This window comes from Phascolarctos cinereus, unplaced genomic scaffold (assembly GCF_003287225.1).
Source record: "Phascolarctos cinereus isolate Bilbo 61053 unplaced genomic scaffold, phaCin_HiC Scaffold_2;HRSCAF=192, whole genome shotgun sequence".
Taxonomy (NCBI): Eukaryota; Metazoa; Chordata; class Mammalia; order Diprotodontia; family Phascolarctidae; genus Phascolarctos; species Phascolarctos cinereus.
The window spans coordinates 17,432,658-17,456,860 of record NW_027555625.1 but is presented as its reverse complement, the minus strand read 5'-3'; the positions used below and the strand labels follow the sequence as shown (position 1 = coordinate 17,456,860).

The 24,203-nt window shown below is 44.5% G+C and overlaps 1 protein-coding gene across 2 annotated transcripts; it reads left to right on the top strand.

Moving 5' to 3' along the window:
- Positions 1 to 827: 827 nt before the first annotated feature.
- BNIP3L (BCL2 interacting protein 3 like) lies at positions 828 to 23,288 on the top strand. 2 transcript variants are annotated; one of them, XM_021007719.2, is made up of 6 exons: positions 828 to 1,050; positions 10,464 to 10,647; positions 14,935 to 15,007; positions 18,784 to 18,887; positions 19,054 to 19,203; positions 20,463 to 23,288. In XM_021007719.2, the coding sequence occupies exons 1-6, from the start codon at positions 954 to 956 to the stop codon at positions 20,509 to 20,511; spliced, it is 657 nt and encodes a 218-aa protein (XP_020863378.1). In that variant the 5' UTR covers positions 828 to 953; the 3' UTR covers positions 20,512 to 23,288. The 2 variants fall into 2 exon arrangements, with proteins under 2 accessions (XP_020863378.1, XP_020863379.1); XM_021007720.2 differs by lacking the exon at positions 828 to 1,050 and adding an exon at positions 9,501 to 9,629.
- The last annotated feature ends 915 nt before the right edge of the window (positions 23,289 to 24,203 follow it).

The window sequence follows — 24,203 nt, the reverse complement described above, 5'->3', positions numbered from 1 at the left end:
AGTTAATTTAGTCACGGTATCACGAGTTTGGAAGACGAGTTCAAATTTGGTCTCAAGACACTTACTAGCTGTGAGACCCTGGGCAAGTCCCTTAATCCTGTTAACTTCTGTCGAATGGTCTGGAGAAGGAAATGGCAAACGACTCCAGTATCTCTGCCAAGAAAGCCCCAAGGGGTGTCATGAAGAGCTGTCCATGACTGAATAATAAAAATGATTAGCTGCTGCTTTTCACCCAGTATCAAGTGAGTCAGCCCCGGGCCCACAAAGCCAAAACGAGAGCTGTCCACACCAGGCTTCCACTGCCGGAGGGGAAGGGCCTCGGGGATGGAGGCACAGGTGTGCAGGCATGCTCGGTGCCCCGCCCCGCCCCCAGAGCCTGCCCTCGGGGAGCTTATGCTCTAAAGGGACCAGGAGGATCCCTCCCGCCGGAATCAATCGCTGTTGTTTAGATCTCTCGGTCCGGGGGTTGAAGGTGGGTGGGGCTGGGCCGGCCCGGGGAAGAGCCATCTGCGGAACAGATGGACAAAGGCCCCGAGGCTGGAAATGAGGGCGTCGAGAGTTGGCCTACGGCGTTTACGGCCCGCACCGGGAAGTTCGCGTAGGATCCCAAAGGCCCTAGGGAGCCACAGGAGCTTCTGGAGAAGGGGCGTGGCGCAGATGGGGCTGGAGGGGAACGGCATTTACCCGCCTGGAGCCCCGCCCCCGGGGGCCGGAGCTCCGCGACTCCGTGCCATCCCGCTCCTATCACATGGCCGGCAGGCTGTGTTGTGGTCACGTGCGCAGGGCGGGCTCTGACGTCACGGCCCGGGGTGGGGGCTGCGCATGCGCAGCCAAGGGGGCGGGGGCCTGGGCTTGTTGTGTTGCCGCCCGAGAGCCAGAGACGGAGACGGAGGTGCCGTCGCCGCCTCCAGAGCTTCGTTCGCCGCCGCCGCCGCCGCTCGAGCCTCCCGACCATGTCGTCTCCGCTGGTAGAGCAGCCGCCGCCGCAGCCCAACAACAACAACAACAACGAGGGCGAGCAGCCACTGGCCCCGCCCGCGGGCCTCAACAGTGAGTGCCGGGGGGATGGGAGGAGGAACCCAGCTCCGGCCGCGGCCGCTGCCGCCGCCGCCGCTTCTGGTCGGGGGCGGGGACGCACCGCTGCCGGAGACACCTATTGGCCCGCTCCCGAAGCTCTCGGCCTGACTGACAGCCACGTTCGCCTCTCCCTGCCGCCCACTCTCCCGGCCCGGCCCTCCTCGTCCCGCCCCCAGCCTCATTCCAGTCCAAGGGTCCGGTCTGGGGCTCGGGGGGCTCCTGGCGTCGGGGTGGGGGCGGGGGCGCGCGCCTGAGCGACAGGCGCGGCCGCCTGTGGTTGGCCGCTCGGCCGGGCCTGCTCCAATCCGAGTCGGCTGGGGGCGGGCTTTGGTCGGGCCGCTCGCGGGGGAAGGAGCGGGACCCGAGCGACGGCGACTTGTTGGGGGGTGGGGTGAGGAAGGAAAGCGGGGCTCCGAGGGCCGACCCCAGGAGAGGCTGCTTGGGGGCGGCAGCTGCGGGGCCCGCCGGGGCCGAACCCCGTCTCTGAGCCCCCGGGCCACTCTCGGGCCCCGGGGCGCTGAGGCTTGCTGTCCGCGGCAGCCTTGCCACTTTACAGAGGAGGAAACTGAGGCAGGCAGCGACCAGGTGACTTGGTCAGACTCACCGCCGGCCTGGGAGGCTGGACTGCCCCTTAGTCCCTATTGTGCATACGGGGACACTGAAGCAGACCGAGATCCATCCCGGTCACGAGCCCATCCCTGCAGCCCCGGGGCTCGTGGACCGGCCCGACCCCCCTCGTTTCACAGAGCAGGAAAGTGGGGCTCCCCCTTAAAGCGCTCCGTACGGCGGCTCGTGGTGATTAGAAAGAAGTAGGATTGGAGTAGTTAAAAGGGAAATTTGGGGCTTCCCTTCCCCTGGCATTTCTGGGGATCCCCCTTTTGCTCCCACCTTTTTGGCCTGTGGGACAGGTCATTTAAAAGCTGCTAGAGTGAGCAGCCTGGTGAGACTTTTTTAAAAAAATTATTTAGTGCACTTAAAGTGACTTTAGTAGTATGGTGGAGCTGTGTCATTAATCCTACTTATTAATAATCCATCGTGCCAGCCAAGTCTGAGCACATCACAGAACAAATCTGTGAAAAGAAAGATTGAACTTCGCTCCAAGTAAGTGACTTGGAGGTCCTTCCTGTCCAGCGGTGTTTCGGAGGTTCTGGGTCCCTGAAGCGGTGTCTGCCAGAGCTCCGATGGCCTGGACAGGCTGAGGACACAGGCCCCCACGCCAGCTTCACCTCTGTGGTCTGGACCACAGCTGACTTCAGAGACTCCTCAGTTGCAGAGGGCTTGCAGTCTACCTGGGTGGCCGGGTTGTAAATCCTTGGAATATTCAAGTGAAGAAACCAAACGGCCAAAGAACCCTGGAGAAGGAAGAGATTGTTTTAGGACTTGGACGATATACACTTGGCTGCATTCTGCTCAGGCAGTGGTTTCATTGCAGTGACAGTTGGAAGGGATTTTAGGGGTCATGATTAACCCCTCTTCTTTTAGGCCTGAAGAAAGTTACCCCCCCAGGAAGTGAAGTGACTTATCCAAAGTCCTTTTCACCTGGACAGAGGATTGCAAACAGCCTCCCATGTAGCCCCATTGCTTTTCACAGATGAGCTGCTACCATTTGCTGTTGGAGCTCAGAATCCTCTCTTCGTGGGACAGAGGAAAGGTTCCTAACCCTCCTCCATAATTGCCTCACTGCCAGTGTGTTGGTAATTGGAGTTATACTTATATCATCATGTGATTGAGTTTGCGAAACTGAGAGGGGGTTTAAGATAGTCAAAGGTCATTGAAAGGGACCTCCAGAAAGTTTTGCTTATAAAGTCTTTTAGAGAAGGTCCTCTGAATAGAGACGCCTGGAAAGCATTTGTGTTGGTTAATAGGATTCTTCACAGGTCTTGGAGATCAGAATAGAATTTTAATATTCTCAAAGTATATTCTTTTTCCTTTCTCTCCCCCATCTTTTATGGAAGGAATTTTTAACAGGTCCGTGGACTGTTTTTTTTAATATATTGATAACTGCTTCAATATAATTGCTTTCCTTTGTAATCTGGTGTACTTTATTTCATTCGCTTAAAACTGTTGTTAACCTCTTTTTACAGTTGAGGAAATTAGTTAACAGGAAAGGTAAGTGATTTGTCCATGGTCACAGAGTTTACACTCAGAAGCAAGTTTTGGATGCAGGCCTCTCTAAGTCTGCGGCAACTTAGAATATTTGTGTTTCTTTTTCTTTTTTTTTTTAAATTCATTTTATACTTAGAAATGCAATATATTTCTAGATTGTATTTTTTTCTCAAATTTAGGGAGATTTATACCCTATAGCAATTATGTTATGTAGATTCAAGTGTCTAAAAATTCTCTTCAGTTTATAGCACAGCCCTTCCTCCATCAGAATAATTTCTCAATATCCTGCCCCTACACATATCAGGTTTAGGGATAGGGAGCTAGTTGTGCAGTGGATAGAATTGGGGGGGTGGGGCCAGACTCTGGAAGACCTGAATTCAAATTACCAGCTGGGTGACCCTGGGCAAATCACTTTACCCTGTTTGCCTCAGTTTCCTCATCTGTCACATGAGCTGGAGAAGGAAATGGCAAACCACTCTAATATCTTTGCCAAGAATATTCCAGATGGGGTCACGGAATTGCATATGACTGAAATGACGGAACAATGACAAAAGTAAAGCTGTTTACCAGGTACTTTGATGCCTTTTTTTCCGCATTAGAATTGTTCCCCAGTGTCCTGCCCCCACACAGCACTTGAATCTCGCCAGTAGCAAAGAAAAATTTGATCAGAAACAATGAGAAAAATGAGCACATCTGACAACTTGCAGGGTTTTATCTGCCGTCTTCTACCTCTCTGCGCTTTTCTCTGGGACCAGAAGAATTTGTTGATTACCATTCTTGAATTTAGCCACGTGATAATGTGAATGGAAACAACACTCACATTTCTCTTAAAAAGGTTTTTGTTCTGTTTTGTCCTTTGTGGCAGTGATTTTGTGATTGCTGTAAAGGAAACTGTTTGATCAGGACATTCCATCACAAAAAGAAGTAAGATTTTCGTTTCCCTTTGACCACAGGCCAGAGAAACTAGGTCTCGACTGTAGTGAATGTTGGCCTTCATACTGGGCTCAAGGAGGACTGAATGGCACTGGCCAGTCAGGCCTAGGTATGCCATTCTGGCCCTCCTCTGCACGCGGGAAGGAAAGCCAGCTGTACTGGAGACACGGGGATACTGCTGTGGGAAATCTGCTAGCCAGAATGTCACATTGTAGGAAATGAAGGGGAGGAACCTTTGAAAAGCTATCTAGATAACGTTGTTTTTAATTATTGCCCTCCTGCTTCTCACTCTGGGAAGTTGAGTTCCTTGGCTCAGCCCTGAGCTGAACAAAACAAGTGGCTGTATTGATTCTCCCAAGTGATTATTTTTTTTTTGTTCTGAGCAAAGAAGAATTTATTGAGCGCGCTAGTCTAACCCTCCTCCAAAAGCAGTGAGTGCAAGAGCCTATAGTAGACAACAGAGCCAGTTGCAGGGAGGGTCTTCCCTTCCTGGAAGGTGTTTCCCAAGGACCTGGAGCAAAGCCTTCCTCAAAGTCAGTGAAAGCCACTGGAATCTAGTGCTTCTTGCCCTGGAATTAACCTAAGTTTGATGCTGGACTTGAATCCATTGGTGCCATAACAGTACCTTACGTCTTTATGGCACTTTTATGAAGTGCTTTCTCATGTAACCTCCTTGAACAGCGCTGTTAATCACTAGTCAAACTTGTGAACTGCTCTCAGGCTTTCACAGAAATCTCAGTCGTCAGAGGCTGCTTCCTCCTCTCCTACAAAATAGCCTTATTCGTCTGAGGTCTCAGTAGGTGGTGGGTAAGGCAGCGTCCAGCTAAGAGAGCTTTAGGAAAGTGGAGGGGAGGACATTAGGTGTCTGTGGAGGCAGTCAAGGACGTAGCTCAACTAGACTGTTGCACAATGTAGAAATAAAATGCCTCTTATTTTGGTTTGAAAGAAGAAAAAGGCATCTTAATATTTGTTCATTTTGACTTTTGTCCCCCTTTTTAATCCTGAACTTGACAAATAAAATGAGGTGATTGTGACATTTATCATAAATGTTTTCCTCAAGCACATGTCCCTTCCATATTTCAACTAGATTTTTAAAAAATCCGGTACTTCTAATTCTCTCATTTGTAGATAACCATGGTAAGGTGAAATACTTCATTGCATTGCTGAGATATGTGACCTCATGTCTTGAGGCAGCCCAAAGAAATAGTGTACCAGATTAGGAGTTGGGAATATCTGTGCTCAAATTCTGTCTCTGACTTTGTGACCGTGGAAAAATCATTTGGCCTATGAGCCTCAGTTTCCTCATGTGTAAAATGTAGATAACACCCACCTGACTGGACCAATTTTGAATTCTTTTTCAAATGTTAAAGTAACATGTAAGTAATAACTATTATTATCCCACACTTGAAAATATCCTTTTTTTTTCCCCTCCGGTGTGGGTTCCTGTGATGATGTAGCGGCATGCCTTCTCTGTAGGCAGTTCAAAAAATTGCCCATCTGGTGACCCCCCTGCTTGATGACCATTAGGTTCGTCTTCAAACAGTAGAAATGGAGTTTAGATGTCTTTCCCAGACTCAAAACCCTTCCAGCTTGTTGGGACCTACCAAGGCCATAAATTGCGTAAGTGAACTTGGCAGCCTTAATGGGGATGATCATATGTTACAAAACCCAAATTAATTGGGCTTCCTAATAGGCTGTGATCCAAAGGCCTATTGCATTTACAGCTGGGTCTGCATTAAGCAGATAGCACGCGTGCATTTGTAGAAATGTCAAAATTCGTTTTAGGGGCGGCACTTTAAAGAGGGACTGACAAAGACATTTCATAACATTCTGCTTCAGTGAAACCTCATTTTGGAAGAGGCTTGTGTAGTGTTAGTGGCAAGAGCATGGGGCTGGAGTTAGAATGGAGACAAGGCCTGATTTGAATACTGGCACCCAGTACTTATGGCGTGTGATAGGAGGTAAATCACAACTGTTCTGAGCATCTGTTTCTTCATCTGTGAAATGGGGATAACTTGGCTTCCTATTTGACAGGGTTGGTGTGTGGGATGAGCTTTGTAAACAGGGACATGCTATGGAAATGTGATCTGTTATTGTTCTGACCCAATTCTGTCCAGAGCCTCGGTGTTTTTCAACGGAAGCCTTGAGATGCAGCCCCACATTAGTGTTCATGGACCATATTTATTGCTAAAATCAAAAGTCCCACCTGGGAGGGTTTGTTAGCATACTTGGTTATAGAAAGGAATGAACAGACTTGAGTAAAAACATCCCAGTCTTCCTGGTTAGGTCCCTGCGTGAGACCTTTGAAGGGATTGGAGAAGGGAAGGAAATATTTCTTCACTCTTGTCTCTTTCTCCCTGCTCCGACCCCTCCCCCCCACAAAAAAAATTGCAGAGCTGGTTCTCCTTAACTGTGAAGGAGACAGAGCAGTGCCTAATAGTGCATGTAGTCATAATTGTGAATGTCATTAGCTGGACACGTCTGTGGTTTCAACAGGGAAACTGAAAACGTGCAGTTCTGAACGTAGCTTGCCTGCTGAGATGCCAACTCAGCCACTCCCAGAGGCTTACACTGGAAAAATGTTGTTACTGCAGAAAAAGCAATACCATTTTCTTTTACATGCATACAAAACCGATTTTTAAAAAAGTAGCAGTTAATAATTGAATCACATCTTTAATTTAATAAAGTCTTCAGTTGAGCTAAAAATATTTTAGTAAAATTATTCATTGCATAAAGTTCGATTTTTGAGGTTTTTTCCCTTCCACACTTCATGTCCCTGCATAGGTTCTTTCACCATTTCCTTCCCTTATTTCTCTAAGTGAAATTGAGCTTTATCCTGTCTATTTAGAGTATTTAAAAATTCTGAGGTTGTTATTAAAAAAGCCTTTGGTGGGTGGGAAAGGGCATATATGGCTTTCCTGCTGAAGGAAATAAATTCCACTTTTCTGGTGAAAGAGAATATGTGAAACTGAACCATTTCTGTTGAGGTATTTAAATATTTATTTAAATCATATTTAAATATATAAAATCAAATAGTGTGAGCCTCAAAGGACAATCTTTGTAACTGTCCAATGATTTTAAAAAATAGCTGCATACACAGTCTACATATACATGCATATACCATAGCTTTTCTATTTGCCCGCTTTCTGGATGTTTATTTGCAGTTTCTTCAGTGTACTTTAGGATGTAATAACTGATCTGAATATTTCTTAAGAGGGAAAATATCATTCCTCATCACATCTGTTGTTGCTGTTTCTGTCTTTGCCCACATAGACAAATCATGAGACCAAAAACTCTTTGAAATGAGCCAGTGACATGGCATGGATATTTTAACAAAATAGACCTAGACTCGGATCAGAGAGGGACTGGGAGAAAGAGGCCTTGATTTGCCACTTAAACTTACAAGACTTCAGGAAAGTTATTTAATTTGATGTTTTTGATTTCTTCTTGTATAAAATTAGAGGGTTCGATTTCACCTTTATTTTGAGCTTTGAATCTGAGTTTCTGATCTCTCATTTCCTAGATGAGTAAAGTGGGACCTAGAGAGACAGATTGATGTCAAGTGTAGACTTAGAAGGCTGTTCAAAGACCACAGGCTTGAAAAACTGAGCAGGTGGTGGTTGGTTGTTTGTTTTCTCAGAGCTAGTTCTTTTTCCCTGTTGTGATTGGATGCCTCAGATGCACATTTACAACTTTCCAGGAAATGTCAGAAATCAGGAAATCGTGAATTGTGCCTGTGGATTTAATGCCCTTCCCAGTATTATTCCCAGAAGCTCTTTCTAGTCAAGTGACAGTCCTTCCCCAATGTCTTACTTTGTCTGGCCCAGTCCCAGTGATTAGGAGAGCCCTTGTGGTGTTTACTGGGTTTTCCCAGTTTGCTCTTACTCAAAGTGTAGTGTGCTTTGGTAGGGGTGTTGGGAAAGACAGGACACACAGTCCCTGCCTAGTAGGAGCTTAAATCATCTTCTGGAAAAATTGTCGTATTGCCAGTGAGTAAGAGCTATGAAATCATATTAGGTAGAAATTGTTTCTAGCTGAGGCAGTCACGGAAGGTTCTGGAAGAAATCATGAAGGGCTGGAAGGACTCCATTCTGGATTCATAGAAAGAGCAATGAACTTAGAGGCCGTATAACCAAAGCCATGTAACCAGACCTGACTGCCACTTACCTCCCTATGTGACCCTGAGAACTGTGTTATGAGAATCGAAATAGTTGCCTTTTTCAAAACAAAACACCTCACAAGATTAATGGCAATCAGGTGTTAGAAGTGTTTAAAAATCTCTTTCACTGGAGATCTCCCTTCCCCAGGCAGAGGTGCATGTGGAAAGCAGTACCTGGAGGCTTACTAGGTTTGCCTGGTGAATGATGGCTTACCTGTTTCCCAGAGCAGCAGCTCTGAATGGTTGTGCTGCCTACCTGTGGGCAGTGGGTTCAACCCTGACCTGCTATTTCTTCTTTTTTTTTTTAACATTTAATTTTTTTATTTTATTTTTTTCTCAATTACATGTAAACCAAAATTTTTAACATTTTAAAAAAATTTTGAGTTCCAAATTCTTTCTTTCTTTCCTCTTCCCCTTTTGAGAAGTCAGGCAGTTTGATAGAAATTATACATACCTAGTCATGCAAAACATTACCATATTAACCATGTTGCAAAAAAAACCAAACAAACCCAAGAATAATAAAGTTTAAAAAGTAGGTTTCAGTCTGCTTTTAGACACCATTAGTTCTTTCTCTGGAGGTGAACAGGATTTTTCATTATAAGTCCTTTGTATTGCTGAGAATAGCTAAGTCATGCATAGTTGATCATTATACATTATTGCAGTTAACTGTGTACAGTGTTCTCCTGGTTCTGCTCACTTCACTTTTCATCAGTTCATGTAGTTCCCAGGTTTTTCTGAAATTATTCTGTTCATCATTTCTTATATCACAATAGTTTTCCTTCACAATCACCACAGCTTGTTCAGCCATTCCCCAGTGGATGGGCATCCCCTCGATTTCTGGTTCTTTGCTACCACAAAAAGGGCTACTATCAATATTTCTATACATATAGGTCCTTTTCCTTTTCCTTTGGTTTCTTTGTGATACAGACCTAGTAGTGATATTGCTCTGACCTGGATTTCCTCAGGGAGAACTGTGTCTGTCTGATGCCTCCCTGCCTTGATGTGGAGGGTATAGGGGATGGGGAAAAGATACATGCATCTCGATACCTTGATGATGGTGGGATAACTTTCATTAAAACTAGCTGTGACTGAGTCTACCTGCACGTGTAGAGTGACTAAAGTTAAAAGTTCACTGGGTTCAGAAACCTCCTGGAATGAGCAGATGTTTTCATTAGCAATGTCCCTCCCCATCTTCCTATTGGCCCCACCCCTTACAGCTCTACAAACATCCTAGGCTTTTAGTAGGATGAGTTAGGCCGGAGCAGAAGCTGAGTTTGTGTACGAAAACAGCCTTAGGACAACCCAGGAAAAAGGGAGAGCCTATGGGACAGGAGAAATAAGACAAGATTACAAGGTATGTTTCTGTGTAGAAAGAAGGAAGAGAGAGAGAGAGAAAAGAAAAAAAAAGCCAGTTTGTTGGAGATCCAAAATTTGGTGTCTTCTGGGCTAGCTTGGGAGGCTTCTTAGAGCTGGACTGAAGCAAGAGGACTAGATTTAGTCCCAGGTCTGCTGCTAACTCAGTATATGACCTCAGGAAACTCCCTGACCTCTTCAGCCTCATTTCCTTCTCTCCAAAACTGGTTGGACTTGGCTTGAGGTTAGATGTGATCTCAAAGGTCTCTTTTATCTCAGAAACTGCTATATTTTGTGAAGTCCCAGGCTCAACAAATTTAGTCATGTTGAGTTTAAGTACTTTGGGTTATATTGAGAATCTTTGTATGAGTTTGATGATAGTGGTGAACATTTAAATAATGTTGAAAATAAATTTAAGACCTTTGCTAATGTGTTAGTGTATGTCATGCATGTGTGGAGAGTTCAACGACTGAGTCCCACTATGAATCATAGAATGACTAGGATGTTTAAGAGTTGATATTATGAACCAGAAAGACAAGAAGGCACACAGTCGGATTTCCCTGTTTATTTAAACAGTGAAGATAATTTCCCCAAATAAGAGTTTTTTAGTTCCAGTTTCCTCTGAGCTGAGTGATTCTATGAATTACTGTGATAATCAATATGTAGGGTAGTGAACGTCCAGTTTTCTCCTACGCTTTTTCTTCAGGGGTGTTGTGTTTACTTTGGGGCAGCCCGGATCATTATCAGGACTCAGCATATTCACATCTGTGTGCTGTGCGTGGCGAATTTCTCTTTTACTGTGGTCATGGCTGAAGTTATCTGGCTCGCTCCACAGGTTCCTGGGTGGAGCTCCAGATGAACGGCAACGGCAACGATGGGAATGGAAATGGCAAAAATGGAGGTCTGGAGCACGTTCCCTCTTCGTCCTCCATTCACAACGGAGACATGGAGAAGATCCTCCTGGACGCCCAGCATGAGTCGGGCCAGAGCAGCTCCAGAGGCAGTTCTCACTGTGACAGGTAAAAGAGACTGAGCTTTCTGTCATTCCTTAGAAGATGGAGGCCGGCCCAGAGCGTTCTGTGGGCTTCACTCCTGCCGCGTGTGAAGTTGAGCTTATCAAAAAGCCAGGCTTCAACTGCGATGCGGACTGTGGCTGTCGGCTGTCTCCTGAGCCCCTGCGGGTGCAGATCGACGCCGCAGAGCTACCTCTTTGTGGTCCTGGGGTGGCCAGTGAGTCCAGGTCACTGGACTAGGTAACCGCGTGGGCCCTGTCGGCTTAGGGTTTTTTTTGAAAGCACGAGAGGATGTTGGCTGGTTGGGTCGTTTGTGTTTTTGAGTCTCGGCTGATTAACAGTTCACTGACATTCTTGCTTGGCCCAGGGCCAGAGAGCTGTTTGGGGCCTACCAGGACAGCTCACTAAAGGAGGCAGGAGATAGCTTTGCTATAAGCATCCCCTCGGGTAGACATGTCCTTGGATCTTAAATGAAGAACTTTCTTTCTCAGGACCTAGTCAGTGGCTCGTTTTTGTTTTGTTTTTCTTAAAGCAGACTCAGTAAATAGTGAGTGACCTCCTCGTGCCTCTGCCTTGAGCAGTTCATTGTTTATCCAGGTTGGCTTCAACATCAGCTGTGGCTACCCAAATGAAGTTTCATAATAAGGAACTATCTCAAATGCATGTTACAGAGGTTTTCTGCTGAGGTACTAGATAACAGACCTTTACTGTGCATTGCATTGTGTGACTTGGGATCCCCAGGAGCGGAAGATATGTTGTCATTTTTCACCAGCTGCTCTCAGTGACTAAAGGAAGAAGTTTAACTCCTTTACTTTCCGGTCTAGAGAGTTTTCTTCTGTAGAGCATCCCTTTGGTTTAATATGTAGGTTATGAATGTGGTCACCTCTGAGTTAGCTCTGTAGGTGCCGTCGTGTACCTCCCACCCCTCCACCTTTGAAATGAGTGCTGAGTATGGCCCCATCTCCTTTTTGTACGTCCCCTGATTCTCCAGTCATTCATGTTCCAAACCTTGGCATCATCCTTGACCAGTAATTCATCTCCATATCTTGTCATTTCCCAGGTCTTGTCCATTTTACTTCCGTGGCATCTTGCATTTCTTCCCTTCTCTCTGTCTCCACAGCCAGTCCTCCTCTCATCTGCTCATTGGTAGTAGCCGCCTTGCTTCTAGCCTCTCCAATTCATCTCTCCATGTAGCTGCCAAGAGAACTTTCTGAAAGCGTTGGTTTGCCTAGATCACTCTCCTATGCAAGAAGCTTCAGGGCTTCCAGTGGATCGGAACTGCTTCAAAGGGCATTTCAGGCCCTTCGAAGTCTGCCTCCAGGCTGTCTCAGCAGATGTTGTACACTTGGCTTTTCAGCCATCCTGGCCCCCTGCTGTTTTGATTTTCCATCTCCTGACTTAGGCTTTTGCACCCTCCTCCCACCTTAAGTATATTCTTTCCTTCCCTGCCTCTTAAAAATCCTTCACTTCCTTCAAGACACAGTTCAAGCCCCACCTCCGCCGGGAAGCCCTCCCTGATGCTAGAGAGCAGAGTCGTCTCCCCCCTCAAAGTAGCATGCTCTTGCTAGCCGTGTGACTTGCAGCTGGCCAAGGGAGCATCCCCTTCTGGAGGGCGGGGATTTTGGGGCTCTTTTCAGGCTTCAGTTTTCTGGGCACCTCACGTGATCCGTTTCCCTAGGCAGAGATGTAGGAAATATGGGGTGATTGGATAGAGTGGGAAAGAAAGGTTAGTCACTTCTATGGCTTTGAGCTGAGACTGATTCACATTGACCTAAGCATTTTAAAAAGAGCTCGCGAATGATGGAAGACCTTTTTTTTGGATGACCTTATCATCCAGCAAGCCCAGTCTGATTTTCTTCCTGCCTACCAGAAAGAATTGGCCTGAAGTGTTGATTGGTTTTTCTATGATTATAGTATTTTAAATCATCACTGATAGGGAACCCTCATACTCATTTTCATTTTGAATCAGCCTAGTAATGGTTTCCTGACTCACCTTTGCTTTCTTGTCCATCTAATAATGCTAGGTTGTGAGGTAGACAGCGTCTGGTGCTGGAGTAGGGAAGAGCTGTGTTCAAATCCAGCCTCAGACACTTAATAGCTGGGACCCTGAGCAAGTCCCTTAAGCTGTTTGCCTCAGCTTCCTCATCTTAAAATGGGTCTGATGATAGCATCTACCTCGAAGGGTTGTTGTGAGGATCGAAAGAAATGTGTAAAGCTCTTGGCACAGGGCCTGGCATATAGGAGGTATTATAGAAATGTTAGCTGGCATTATCATGATTATTATAACTAATGAAACTACTCAGGGAATCACAGTGTTTGACTCTGAACAGCCTCCTGGCGTTGCTTTTTCTATAATGCCAATGAGATAGATGGTAAAGGATGGAAGTCAGGGTTGCTGGTTCTCCAACACTCTGCTTACCTCTTTGCCACTTCCCATTGATCCTATTATCATAACAAGAGGGTCTCCATGGTGGAGAGGGAAGACTTCTGAGAACTGTGTCACAACACCTCCAACCCTTAAGAAGGGTATGACCATGGCAAGTCAGTGATTCCGCTTGGTCTCAGTGGTTTCATCCATAAAAGGGCGGTACTAATCATACTTAGAGTGTTCATCTTTTAGGATTTACCTGGAAGATAAAATCAGGTAGTGTAGGTAAAGCACTTTGCAGACCTTTTCAGCACTCCATCAATGTCTGTGACTGTTACTGTCTCCTGGCCTTTGAGTGTGGGATCCCAGAACAGTATTAATGAGGTGCTAAACTCCAGCTGGTCTTGGGAGCCTAAGTCAACTTTCTGCAGTCGATTACCAGGAGTTTCTAAATTACAAGCTTGTTACCACTCTTAAATTGCTAGTTGGGTCATCCAGTTAGTTGTGAGGCACACTAGCTACTTCTGGTGATCTTGTATTTTCATCGAAATACACAGAACATGAGCTCTGGCATGCTATACCAAGCTGGAAAGGATTCTAGGACATTCTTGGTGATGAAGCGTATGCCTCTCGTGCCAGGGCCAGTCCAGCTGGGCTCTGGGAGGCTTCTCACCTTCTTGGCCTCAGGGTGATGAGTCTTTTGGCCATAATAACTCTCAGACCATCAGCTTCAAGCCTTTGCTTTAGAGTGGAGAGTGCCTGGTGGAAGAGTCAGGAACTCCTGGGTTGGAGTTAACAAACCTCTTTGAGCCTCAGTTTCTTTGTAAAAGAAGTAATAATCCCTCTAGAAACTACCTACTTCCCACATTGTGCTTTGCAGCTTTAAAGTGCTATACAAATAGTTGTAATTATTAAGTCATTGTGGGGTTGAGATAGCATCAGTGGAAGGAATAGCTATCCTAATGAAGTCACAGAGTTTTTGACATAATTACATTCATCCAGAGATAATTCCAAATCTTAGGATCATGTACTTGCTTTCTTTGAAAAGTGGGAGTTAAATGACACAGTCTTCCTTGGAGAGAGGCACAGAATGCCCACAGTTCGTTCCTGCTAAGTAAATCAGCAGGGCCAGAGAGCATGGCCAAGTAAACTGCTTTCATGGTACAAAGGGTCAGGGACGAGTGTGTGGAGCTTTCCACCCATCATTGTCCTAGGAGATTGTGCACCTTCACAGCTTCTGCACTCTGGAAGCTTGGAAAGTGTATTTCATAGGGTTTTATGTACTTTTTTTTAAAGGAAAAAAATGTGATAAGGATGAAGGCCACATTCTCTTTTTTTTTTTAATTTTTAAAAAAATTTTGTTTATTTTGATTTATCAACAATCACTTCCATATGCTTTTGAGTTGAAAATTTTTCTCCCCCTTCCTCCCCCCCCACCCTCCCCAAGATGGCGCACAATCTGATATAGGCTTTACATTTACATACCCATGAAACATATTTTCACTCTAGTGAAGTTGTAAGTAAATATTAAAACCAATAGGAGGAACCATCAGAAAGATGAAACAAAACTCAACAGAAGGTAAAAATAAGTGATAGCAATTCTGAAGGCCACATTCTTTTACTGAAAGGAAACTGCCTTTATTGGGGAAAAAAGGGGGTGGGGAGGACTTGGGACTTTAAATGAAATTTTATTTCCTCAGTTATTTTTATAAAGAAATGGTTCTCACCAACTAATTATGTTTATCCTCTTTTCCTTCAGCTTCCTGACAGCATTGTGAGATTTTGGGGGGTGGGTGTAGATTGGGGGGGGATGTTCCTCCATTCCCTATGAAGTCTCCTTTTGCAAGGACATAGGCTGTAGCTTTGGGTCATTCAGTTTCTCTCTAGCAGAATGAAAACTAATGGTTCACCCTTTTTCCCCTCAGCCCTTCCCCACAAGAAGATGGTCAGATAATGTTTGATGTGGACATGCACACCAGCAGGGACCATAGCTCTCAGGTACCTTTTCTCATTCAAAGTGAGATATCTAGCAAAATGCAAACTCCTTTTTCAGAAAGTAAATACATTTTGCTTAATAGATAAAAGAGTAAAATTTTTGTTGAAATAAATGAGTCATTTGGTTTCTGATTTTTGAGCTTGGTGAGGTTGGGAATGTTCATTTGTACCTGTGTATAAAGATGGAAAGTTTTTATATCTCCTGTTTACCACAGTGACATTCCTAAGGAGTATTTTCTTAATCTCATTAAGTGAAAGGCAGAGAAGTGGAATGGCCCAGTAGATAGAGAGCTGGCCCCAGATTTGGGAAGGCCTAGGTACAAGTCCTGACTCTGCCATTGGGCACATTGCTTGTATCCCCTTGGTACCCAAGACATCTCTCCAAAGATCATGCGGCGGGCATACAAGCTGCTGATCTTTGGAGAGGGTGGTTCCTCCTCAGGAGTTCTGGACGCTAATTCAGTCATAAGCCTTCCTGTCCCCACCCTCTTTTTCCAAAGGGAAGAAGACAGAAGGGTGATGTAAGAGGGAAGGTCCCTGGGGGGGCCCACCCTGAGATAATGGGCCCCAGAGCTGTGGCAGCGTCATGGCAGAGTTGGGCTGTGTACAGTAGTGTCCCATGCTATCTACCCTTCTGCTGAGGGAGACTGCCTTGTCCTACTCTGTCCTGTGTCAATTTTCTTCTCCTAGGATGTGAACTTAACAAAGTGAGGTGAGCTGCCCCTAGGCCCTCTCTCCTTTTTTTTTGCCATTTCCTGGAAAGTAAAACATCAGGCTCTACCTCCAGATCTCCCTGCACCAGCTTGCCTAGAGCATGTCAGGAGTAAGGCTTGATACAGGATGACAGGAAGAGAATCCTTTCTCATAGTACCTACAGTTCGTGCAGATGAGACACTGGAATTATAGTGGGGTGGAACCTTTGCTCAGGAACAACATTGAGGCTGAATGAATTCTGTGTTTTGGTTTTTCATGAGTAAAGAAGATTTCTCTAAATTGTGTTTTGAAGCAGACAGTTTGGAGACAGTGTATCAGTCCTAATTGACAAGTGGAATGTAGACAAATTACTGGGTTCTGGTCAGTGTTGCCTATCCCCGGTCCCCTTGATGAATGCCACAAAAGGGGAGGGCCAGTAAGCACTCTAGCCACAGAAAGGCCTTCATGAAGGACCCCACTTCCACACAGGCTGAGGCCCGCTGACTTGTCCCAAGTGTAATCTTTGGGGAGAAAGGCAACCTTATTGCTCCAAGGAATAATGATGCTCGACCAAGCTTCTGGCATTCTGTGAGTTGGGGGGAGGGCCACAATCTAGTACGCTTTATGTAGGCGGCTCAGAAGTCCCTAGACAAATTGCCACACTGACGCAACAAAAAAGAAAATGTAGTCAGTCATCAGGGATGGGGTGAGAAGGGATGTTTGTTTTCTCAGGGCACAAAATTAGCTTAGAAACTAAACGACAGAGATAAGCAGGCATTTCTCTGGAAAGACCCCCAGATTTGGCAGCTGAATTCTGGGTCTGACTCCCAGACTGATAAGTATTCCTACTAGCTGTGTGACCTTGGGCAAGTCACTGATTTTCAGTGGACCTCAATCTTTCATCTGTAAAATGAGGAGGCTCCTGCTAGATCCACACTCAGGACCCTTCCAGCCCTAAATCTTAGGATGACTGCTCTGTCCCAGATATGCCTGCTGGAGCCAGCACTTGCTTCTGAAAGAGGTGATGCTCAGTGAAATGTTTTTCCAGTGTCTGGTTAAAGCCACAGGAAGAGCTTCAAGGTTTCTTTCGTCCAAAGAAGGTCCAGGAAAGGGGCTGGTTTATAGCAGGGTTAGATAGTAAAGGGGAAGGAAGAAAAGGGATTAGACTCTGCTTTAAGGGACGATCAGTTCTGAGCTGTCAGTTTTGATCTAAGAAAAGAATCCAGGGTCTGGCATCATTCCTCCCTAATGCTGCATGCTGCTGTGGCGAAGAAGGTCAGCTGGATGTTGTCAGCCCTTCTTGTTTACACAGTGGCTTGTGGCCCCCACACCTACACCAGCCTGACCAGGCTCTGGGCACCAAGGGGCGTGCGTGTGCACATGGAAACACTGGGATGTGTGCATATAAACTCGTGAATAGCTTAGCATGGTCCCTCGGTGCTGGAACTCCAGAACTTCAGGGTACTTCTCAAATCCCAGTTGGTCACTTTAGGAAATAAAAAAGTGAGCTTGTTACTTCCCTAAGAAGGTGTGCAGACTACCGAGCCCAAGTTGGCTGGAGGCTTCACGTGAATGTGTGGTTTAAGTCCTTGAGACAGTGATGAAGGGAAAGTAGAATTTTGGGCAAGTATGTGTTCCTCTTTTGAAGTGGAGACAAGCAAGGATGGCTGAGGCCTTTTGAGGGAGGGTGGGAGGCCTGGACTGGGCTGGGCGGACCCTCAGGTCTGAGCCCCTTTGTGTTCTGTGAGATAGGGATCATAGCCTTATTTCAAAAGTGCTGAAATAGAGCATTCCAAAACTGGTCTTAACTTAAGTGGATCATGGACCTCCCCTTCTTCCCCACCTCCTTGATCTTCTGAAGCCATTCTCAGAAAAAGTGTTTCAATGGATAGAATACATAGGATTACAAAGGGAAACAAGTATATTGAAATACAGTTATCAGAATTTTTAAAAATTGTTTAATTTATTTTTAGCGTTCAGCAATCATTTCCATAAACTTTTGAATTTTTAATTTTTCTCTTCCCTTCCTATCTGCCTCTTATATCAAAATATTTTTTAGAAAAGATTATGGATCCCAGGTTAAGTGCCCTGGTTTAAAAGGAAACTCATTTTTTACACGAAGAGCAAAACCATTTGGTTACATGATCCCAATTTAAAGATGTCTCCATATTAGTGAACACTTTAAACAGCTTTTTAAAAGCACTTTTGCAGAGCAAAGCCATGAGCTGTGAACAGTATTAATGTGGTTACGTGTTGGAATCAGGCAGTTAGACTTTTAATTACAAATTCCTCACCTGCCTCTTACTACCAGCAGTCTTATGGACAAGTCACCCCTCCTCTGGGCCCGAGTTAAGTGAAGATATGAAACCAGATCTCGGAAATTCTTTTCAGCTCTAAACTCGGTTTTGGATGTGCCAGCTTCCCCATTTCACTGACCACTGAGAGCCTTACTTGGAACTTGATTCAAATCAACTGTCTCTTAAAACCTCAAGGAAAAGATGAGTTATCTTTGGATCCATGGCATCAGATTTCATAGAAACCTCTCCAGGGCCTCGTGTGGAAATTCACATCTGCTTGCTTTGGGGCTTAACTGTGATTTTTAAAGAAGTGAAGAATTTCTCTGCAGTCGTTTTTAATAAGCTAGATTGTGAATAAAATCAGAAGGAAAGTGAAATATTCCAAATCACTTTTGGTTGAGCCAAATTGGTTTTTAGAGTAGTTTCAAATAACTGTTTAGACCATTTTTGAGCAATGATAGTCTAAAAATAGCGTCTCGTAATTTTTATTGCTGATTTTTTACTTCCCGTGCTGTTTATTTTGGCTAGCATTACATTCTTACACTCCTTTATTCAGGTCAATTAAACCGACTTGAATTCTTAGGAAGACGTTAAATATTTATCAGGCCTTGACTTGTGTAACACTTTGAGAAAAGCAGCCAGTGTTCACCAGCATCTGTGCAGTTGATTCTCTTGCACTAAAATAACCTGTGGCCTTTTTGCTTTCTGTCCCGGGAGCTAGCTGCTCTTTATATTTGAGGTGGTTTTATTTTCTCTTTCTTGTATTAAAATATGAATTCTCCTTCCCAGTCTGAAGAAGAAGCTGCAGAAGGAGAAAAGGAAGTGGAAGCTTTGCAGAAAAGTGTGGACTGGGTATCGGACTGGTCCAGTCGGCCTGAGAACATCCCCCCCAAGTGAGTGAGCTGGCTGTCGAGAGGCCACAATGGATCACTGTTTCCCTCTGTTCTCTGTAGTTGGACCCGATCATTTCCTGGTGCTTTTCTCTCCTCTCCTCCTCTCCTCCAGGTTTTTCTCAGCCCAGGCTTCCTGATCCATTTCTCCCTTTATTTCTTTCATTAGGGAATTTCACTTCCGGCACCCTAAACGTTCCGTTTCTTTAAGTATGAGGAAAAGTGGCGCCATGAAGAAAGGGGGCATTTTCTCTGCAGAATTTCTTAAAGTGTTCATTCCATCCCTGTTCATCTCTCATGTTTTGGCTTTGGGACTAGGGTGAGTACGGAGGACGTTTTGATGTTTACATTATTCAGTTTGTCCCTTTTGTTTAATTGTAATCCTGCACTAGGCACAGTGCCTGGCACATAGTAGGAGCTTACTAAATGTTTATTGATTGTAATGCAAAGAATGTGTTTTCAAAAAGCTTCTAGTGTCTTGCATTTTATATCAGAATTTCCAGGGAGTTATTAAAGGGCGGCCACATGTGACCCTCTAGGTTCTTGGGTGTGGCCTTTTGTTCTGCAGTACAAATCCTTTTATTTAGGGCCTCAGGTTCCCCACCCCTGGCTTAGTTTATAATATGTATCAGCTGTAGGTTAAGCACTGTCTACAAATTGGACTGAATACTTGTCTTTATCTGAGATTATTTTCAAATTCAATGTCAACAAATATTTAAGAAACCTTTGATATCAAGGTGGCGTGAAAATTTAGGAGTTTGTATAGATATCCCCTTCCTTGAGATGGCAGATTATGTATTGGTCTTTGAGAATGCCTATTGGCGGACTTCTGGACTGCAGATGAAAGTGCCCGAGGCTTTTTTTTCTTCAGTGGGCCCTCATCCGAAGGAGAAGCATTGGCTTTCAGATTTCCCTTAACCTTCGTTTGTAAGCCCCTTCGTGTTCTAGGTATGTTGTGTTAATGGACTATGCCGGTAAAATTGCCTTTATCCACAAACAGAGTATCAGTTTCATCTTGGACTTAACAATTGGCAACAATATTTGAAAGATGTAAGAAGTTACCAGGTCATAGGAAAAAACCTACTTTGTGTTACGCTTTTCCTGTGTTGCAGTTTCTGTGCATAACCTAAAAGAAGGGAATACTCCCTTTAAGGAGCTGCCATGAGCTCTAGTGGCTCTGGAGCTGGCCTCAAGTCCTGCCTCGGAGGCATCCTGGCTGTGTGACCTTGGGTAATTCACTTAACTTCTCCTTGCCCCAAGGAACTCTTAAGATGACACACTGCAGAGAAGAGTTGTGACTCGGCAAGGTCACATAGTAAGTGGCGAAGCACAGATTCAGGCACCGGCCGAGCAGTCAGTCATCAGAGACACTTAATACATGTTGAATGGGTGGATGGCGAGGATGGTGAGTTTAGGCTTATCTCTACAGCATCCTTAGTTAGAGCCCTTACCACGGCACCTGGCACACAGTAGATGCTCAATAAATGCTTGTTCCTTTGTCAGAAATTCATCATTGTATAGTTCAGGGGTGTGTGACTGTCAGACAGGTGAAGTATAATGCCCTGTGTTTCTTTTCAGCATCTATATTGGAAAACGGCTGAGTTCCCCGTCTGCTAGCACCTACTGAGGGAGAGGAGAGCCCTGGACGTGCGTGTGCCCTGTGAAGTGCTGTCCCTGTCACGCTAGTGTATTTGAACTTGAGGCCATTCTAAGCATGCCCCAGTCCTCGACCCTCTTTTTACATATCCGCGTTCCAGCTCCTCTTGGGATTCAGTATTTTATTCAAACTCTTGGGAGGCATTTTCATGACCTCATTCCCTCTTTGGCTTGTAAGACCCTCAGAGTTTCCTCACAGAATTTACCGTTGTCTAGAAATTTGCAAAGTCTTCTTTTCAACGCAGATGCCACCAGCGAGTGATTTTTTTTTTCCATAGCCCTGTTTGTTGCCTCCTTTTCAATCCCACCTGAGTTAGAGCTGCAGCATCCCCATAGAATTATCGACTGCTTTAGGACAACGACCGTCACTCTTTTAAAAAAGAAAGCAGGTTAGCAAGTATCCTACCAAGCCTTGGTTTTTCAAGACAAAGACAAGCTCTCGTAAGCTCACAATTTATAGTTATAACAAAAACAAGAAAAAGAAACACAAAAAAAGTAGTCTGTGGCAATAAAAAAAAATGTATTCCAAACCAGCTTTGGGGCCATTTTCTCTCCAAGCCTCCCGGTGTTGACTGGCACGTTGGAAACTTGCAGGAGGCTGGCTGCACAAGTAAATGATGGGGACTGAGCAGGGTGAGCCCTGAAGTACTGACAACTAGTGTGTTATCAGCATGTTGGCTTTTCCTTACTTCTGATAGACAGGGTCTCAGGCCTAGACGAGAGAAGAACGATGGCGTTTGGGATTTTGGGTGTTGGGGTTTTTTCCTGCTATGTGTGAATTTGTTTTTGTTTTTCATCTCTTTCCTTAAAGGATTGTTTCCTCCTTTTTTTCCCCCCTAAAGAGAAGCTCTTGAATGACTTCTAGTGTGTTTGGTGCATTTACAGGCTTCTTGTTTTTGGAAATTTCATTTCTTCTGGAGCCCTTTAAGGACACCCGTGGGCCTCCAGAGCTATTCCAAGCAGTTAGGGCTGTTCTATGGAATGGTCCTGGGGTTGGGGAGCAGTTGACCAAGTCCTGAAATGATGTCCCTTTTGGTGTTCTTCCACAGCTCCCACTTGTTACTGTTTACTGTACAATCTTCCCCAGGGCAATGCTAGGGACCCTCAAGCAGGATTCCCCCCCAAGGCATCCTGCTCTAGGTTACTGAACTCTTCCGTTTGGGGAACACAGCCGCTCCTTCAAGTGACACTTTCCTTCTTCAAAATGTGAAGCTTTAGTACCAAATTGTTAGGAAGCATCAGGATTTCCAGTGTCCTAAAGTAGGTGTTATCGGATTTCAGAACATGTAGCATGACTCTGAAGGATACTACTATATGTTTGATATCTATATAATGACTGTTTATGATATAGATTTTAATATTGGCTATTTAGAGAACCATCATTACTTTGAAAACTAGCAATTTGCTCCTTTAATTAGTGCATTAGGTTGATGTAAGTAAAATACGAAGACAGCCAGTTTGGCCAGTTTGCAGAAACTGTTCCATCAAACTGTTTTTTTCTGCATCACCTTTTACAAAGTGGATGTGTTATGGCAGGAATGAACAGACAGTCCAGACACAGCATTTAATTCATAACTGACTTGTTTGTATTAGTAAAACTGGCCGTGACAAGAATGGAATAACTCTGTGATTATGCTTAAATTTGTTTTCTCCTACCATTTGAGAAAACATTGTAAGTAAGGTATGAGCCAGGGCCCAAATAAAAGCAACAATGAATTCTTTTTAGAAGTCTTTGTTATTTCTCTTCTCCATCTGAATTCTGAATGTGGTAACACTTGATTTGCCTTCTATAACCTATTTATTTCAAATATGTAGCTTGGATTTCATTTGGAGGTGTTTGAGAAGTCTGGTGAGGCTGTTCACTGAGATGGCATTGAGCACATGATTTAGAAATTCTGTAAATGGAACAGGCTAGTCTACTCATAAAGACTAGTTTAATGGCACCTTGTTTTATATTAAATTGGCACAGTCCTAGGGTTCAGGGAGGAGAACATTTCTGTTTAAAATTGGGCACATCTTTTTAAGAGAAATAAATGCATCACCCCTTTACAGGTTAAATAGTTGGTTTTTATCTGTTGTGTGTTTAAAACTTGATGATCTTTCCAGCTTTTTGACCATTGAAAATAAATCCGTCTCTGTCCTATTATTTCTCAAGTAGCTGTGAAATCAACTGTTCTTGGAATCTTACTGAAATAAAAATGGCTAGAGTTTGTTATCATAAGATGATACAAGGCAGTATTTATTGATAACCCTGCTAGAGGTTTGGCGTGGAAGTCTTGGTCCCCCGAACTTTGAGTGAACAAAAATAGATCAATGTGTAATCTGAAAAGGATTTCAACTATGAACAGTTGAAGTTTTGTAAAGATAAATGTTGTTTTAAAAGCTTTATACCTGTTTACAGTTTTGGAAATAAATGCAGGCTTCATTTTTCTTATGTTTCATGAAAAAAACTGGCTTAAAATATTTGTAAATAGGATCAAGAGCAAAAATGCGTAGACTCGCACAGTGCAAAATGGAGCAAGTTAGCTTGCTGCAGCAAAGCATTGACTGTAAATTGAAGACCACCATTCAGATTCTTTCAACAAATTGAACCATTTGATGAAACAATTGGAATTACCTGAGCCAAAGTGATTCTGCATTCCTCATCGATTTAGTTCTTAGCACTTTGTAACATTATATACAGTTTACAATATGTGTATAAGCTGTAGTTATAAACATTTTGTGCCATTAAAGCTCTCACAAAACTGGGTTTTTCTATTAGTAAATCATTTCATGCCCTGCTTGTTTTGCCTGAGGTGTAAGAGAGAGTGGGGGTTTGGTATGTGTGTTTTAGTCTTTGATCCCTTAGCAAAGACTGGATTCAGTGCTAGAGGTGGCATGGTATTGTAGCTAGAGGGCTAACCTTGACATGAGGAAGCCTGAAAGCATCCTGGCTAAAGCGATTTTCATCTCTTGGTGCCCCACTAAGTCTCCAAAACTAAGTTGCCAAGAAGTGCTAGTCTGAACTGGTGGAGAGTGCATTTCTGAGACCAGTGAATATCACAGAACCCGTCCCTATCCCTAAACTAATTTGTGGGCCTGCCCTTCATTGATGCAGATTCCATAACCTCCATAGAATCTCCATGGGAAGGTCCATCTCGGATGCCTTCTGGCCCCTAGCTGCCCAAGAAATCCCTTTGCAGCATCTTGAGTTAGTCTCTGCAGTCTTTGCTTTTGAAGACCTTCAGTGACAACTCACTACCCCCTAAAGCCAGATCTACATGTTAGGTAGACAATCCCTATATGAAGATGACCATTCTATCCAAAAGCATTGTGGTTCAGACTCAATAGTGTAGCAGACAGAAGGCTTAGGCTATGGAGTTAGCACCTTGCTTCAAAAGTGAGGGGTGCCATCTTCAGTTTGTGGTACCTTCTAGGGACAGCTGGGTGGTGCAGTGGATAGAGCATCAGCCCTGGAGTCAGGAGGACCTGAGTTCAAATGCAGCCTCAGACACATAACACTCACTAGCTGTGTGACCCTGGGCAAGTCACTTAACCCTGTTGCCTAAATCAAAAAAAAAAAAGAAGTACCTTCTGCTGTGTTCACAAATTGCAACCCAAGGTCGAGGTTAAATTGCTTGTAGGCTCCAAAAAATGAGCTGTGTCAAAGCTGGCCCGGAATGG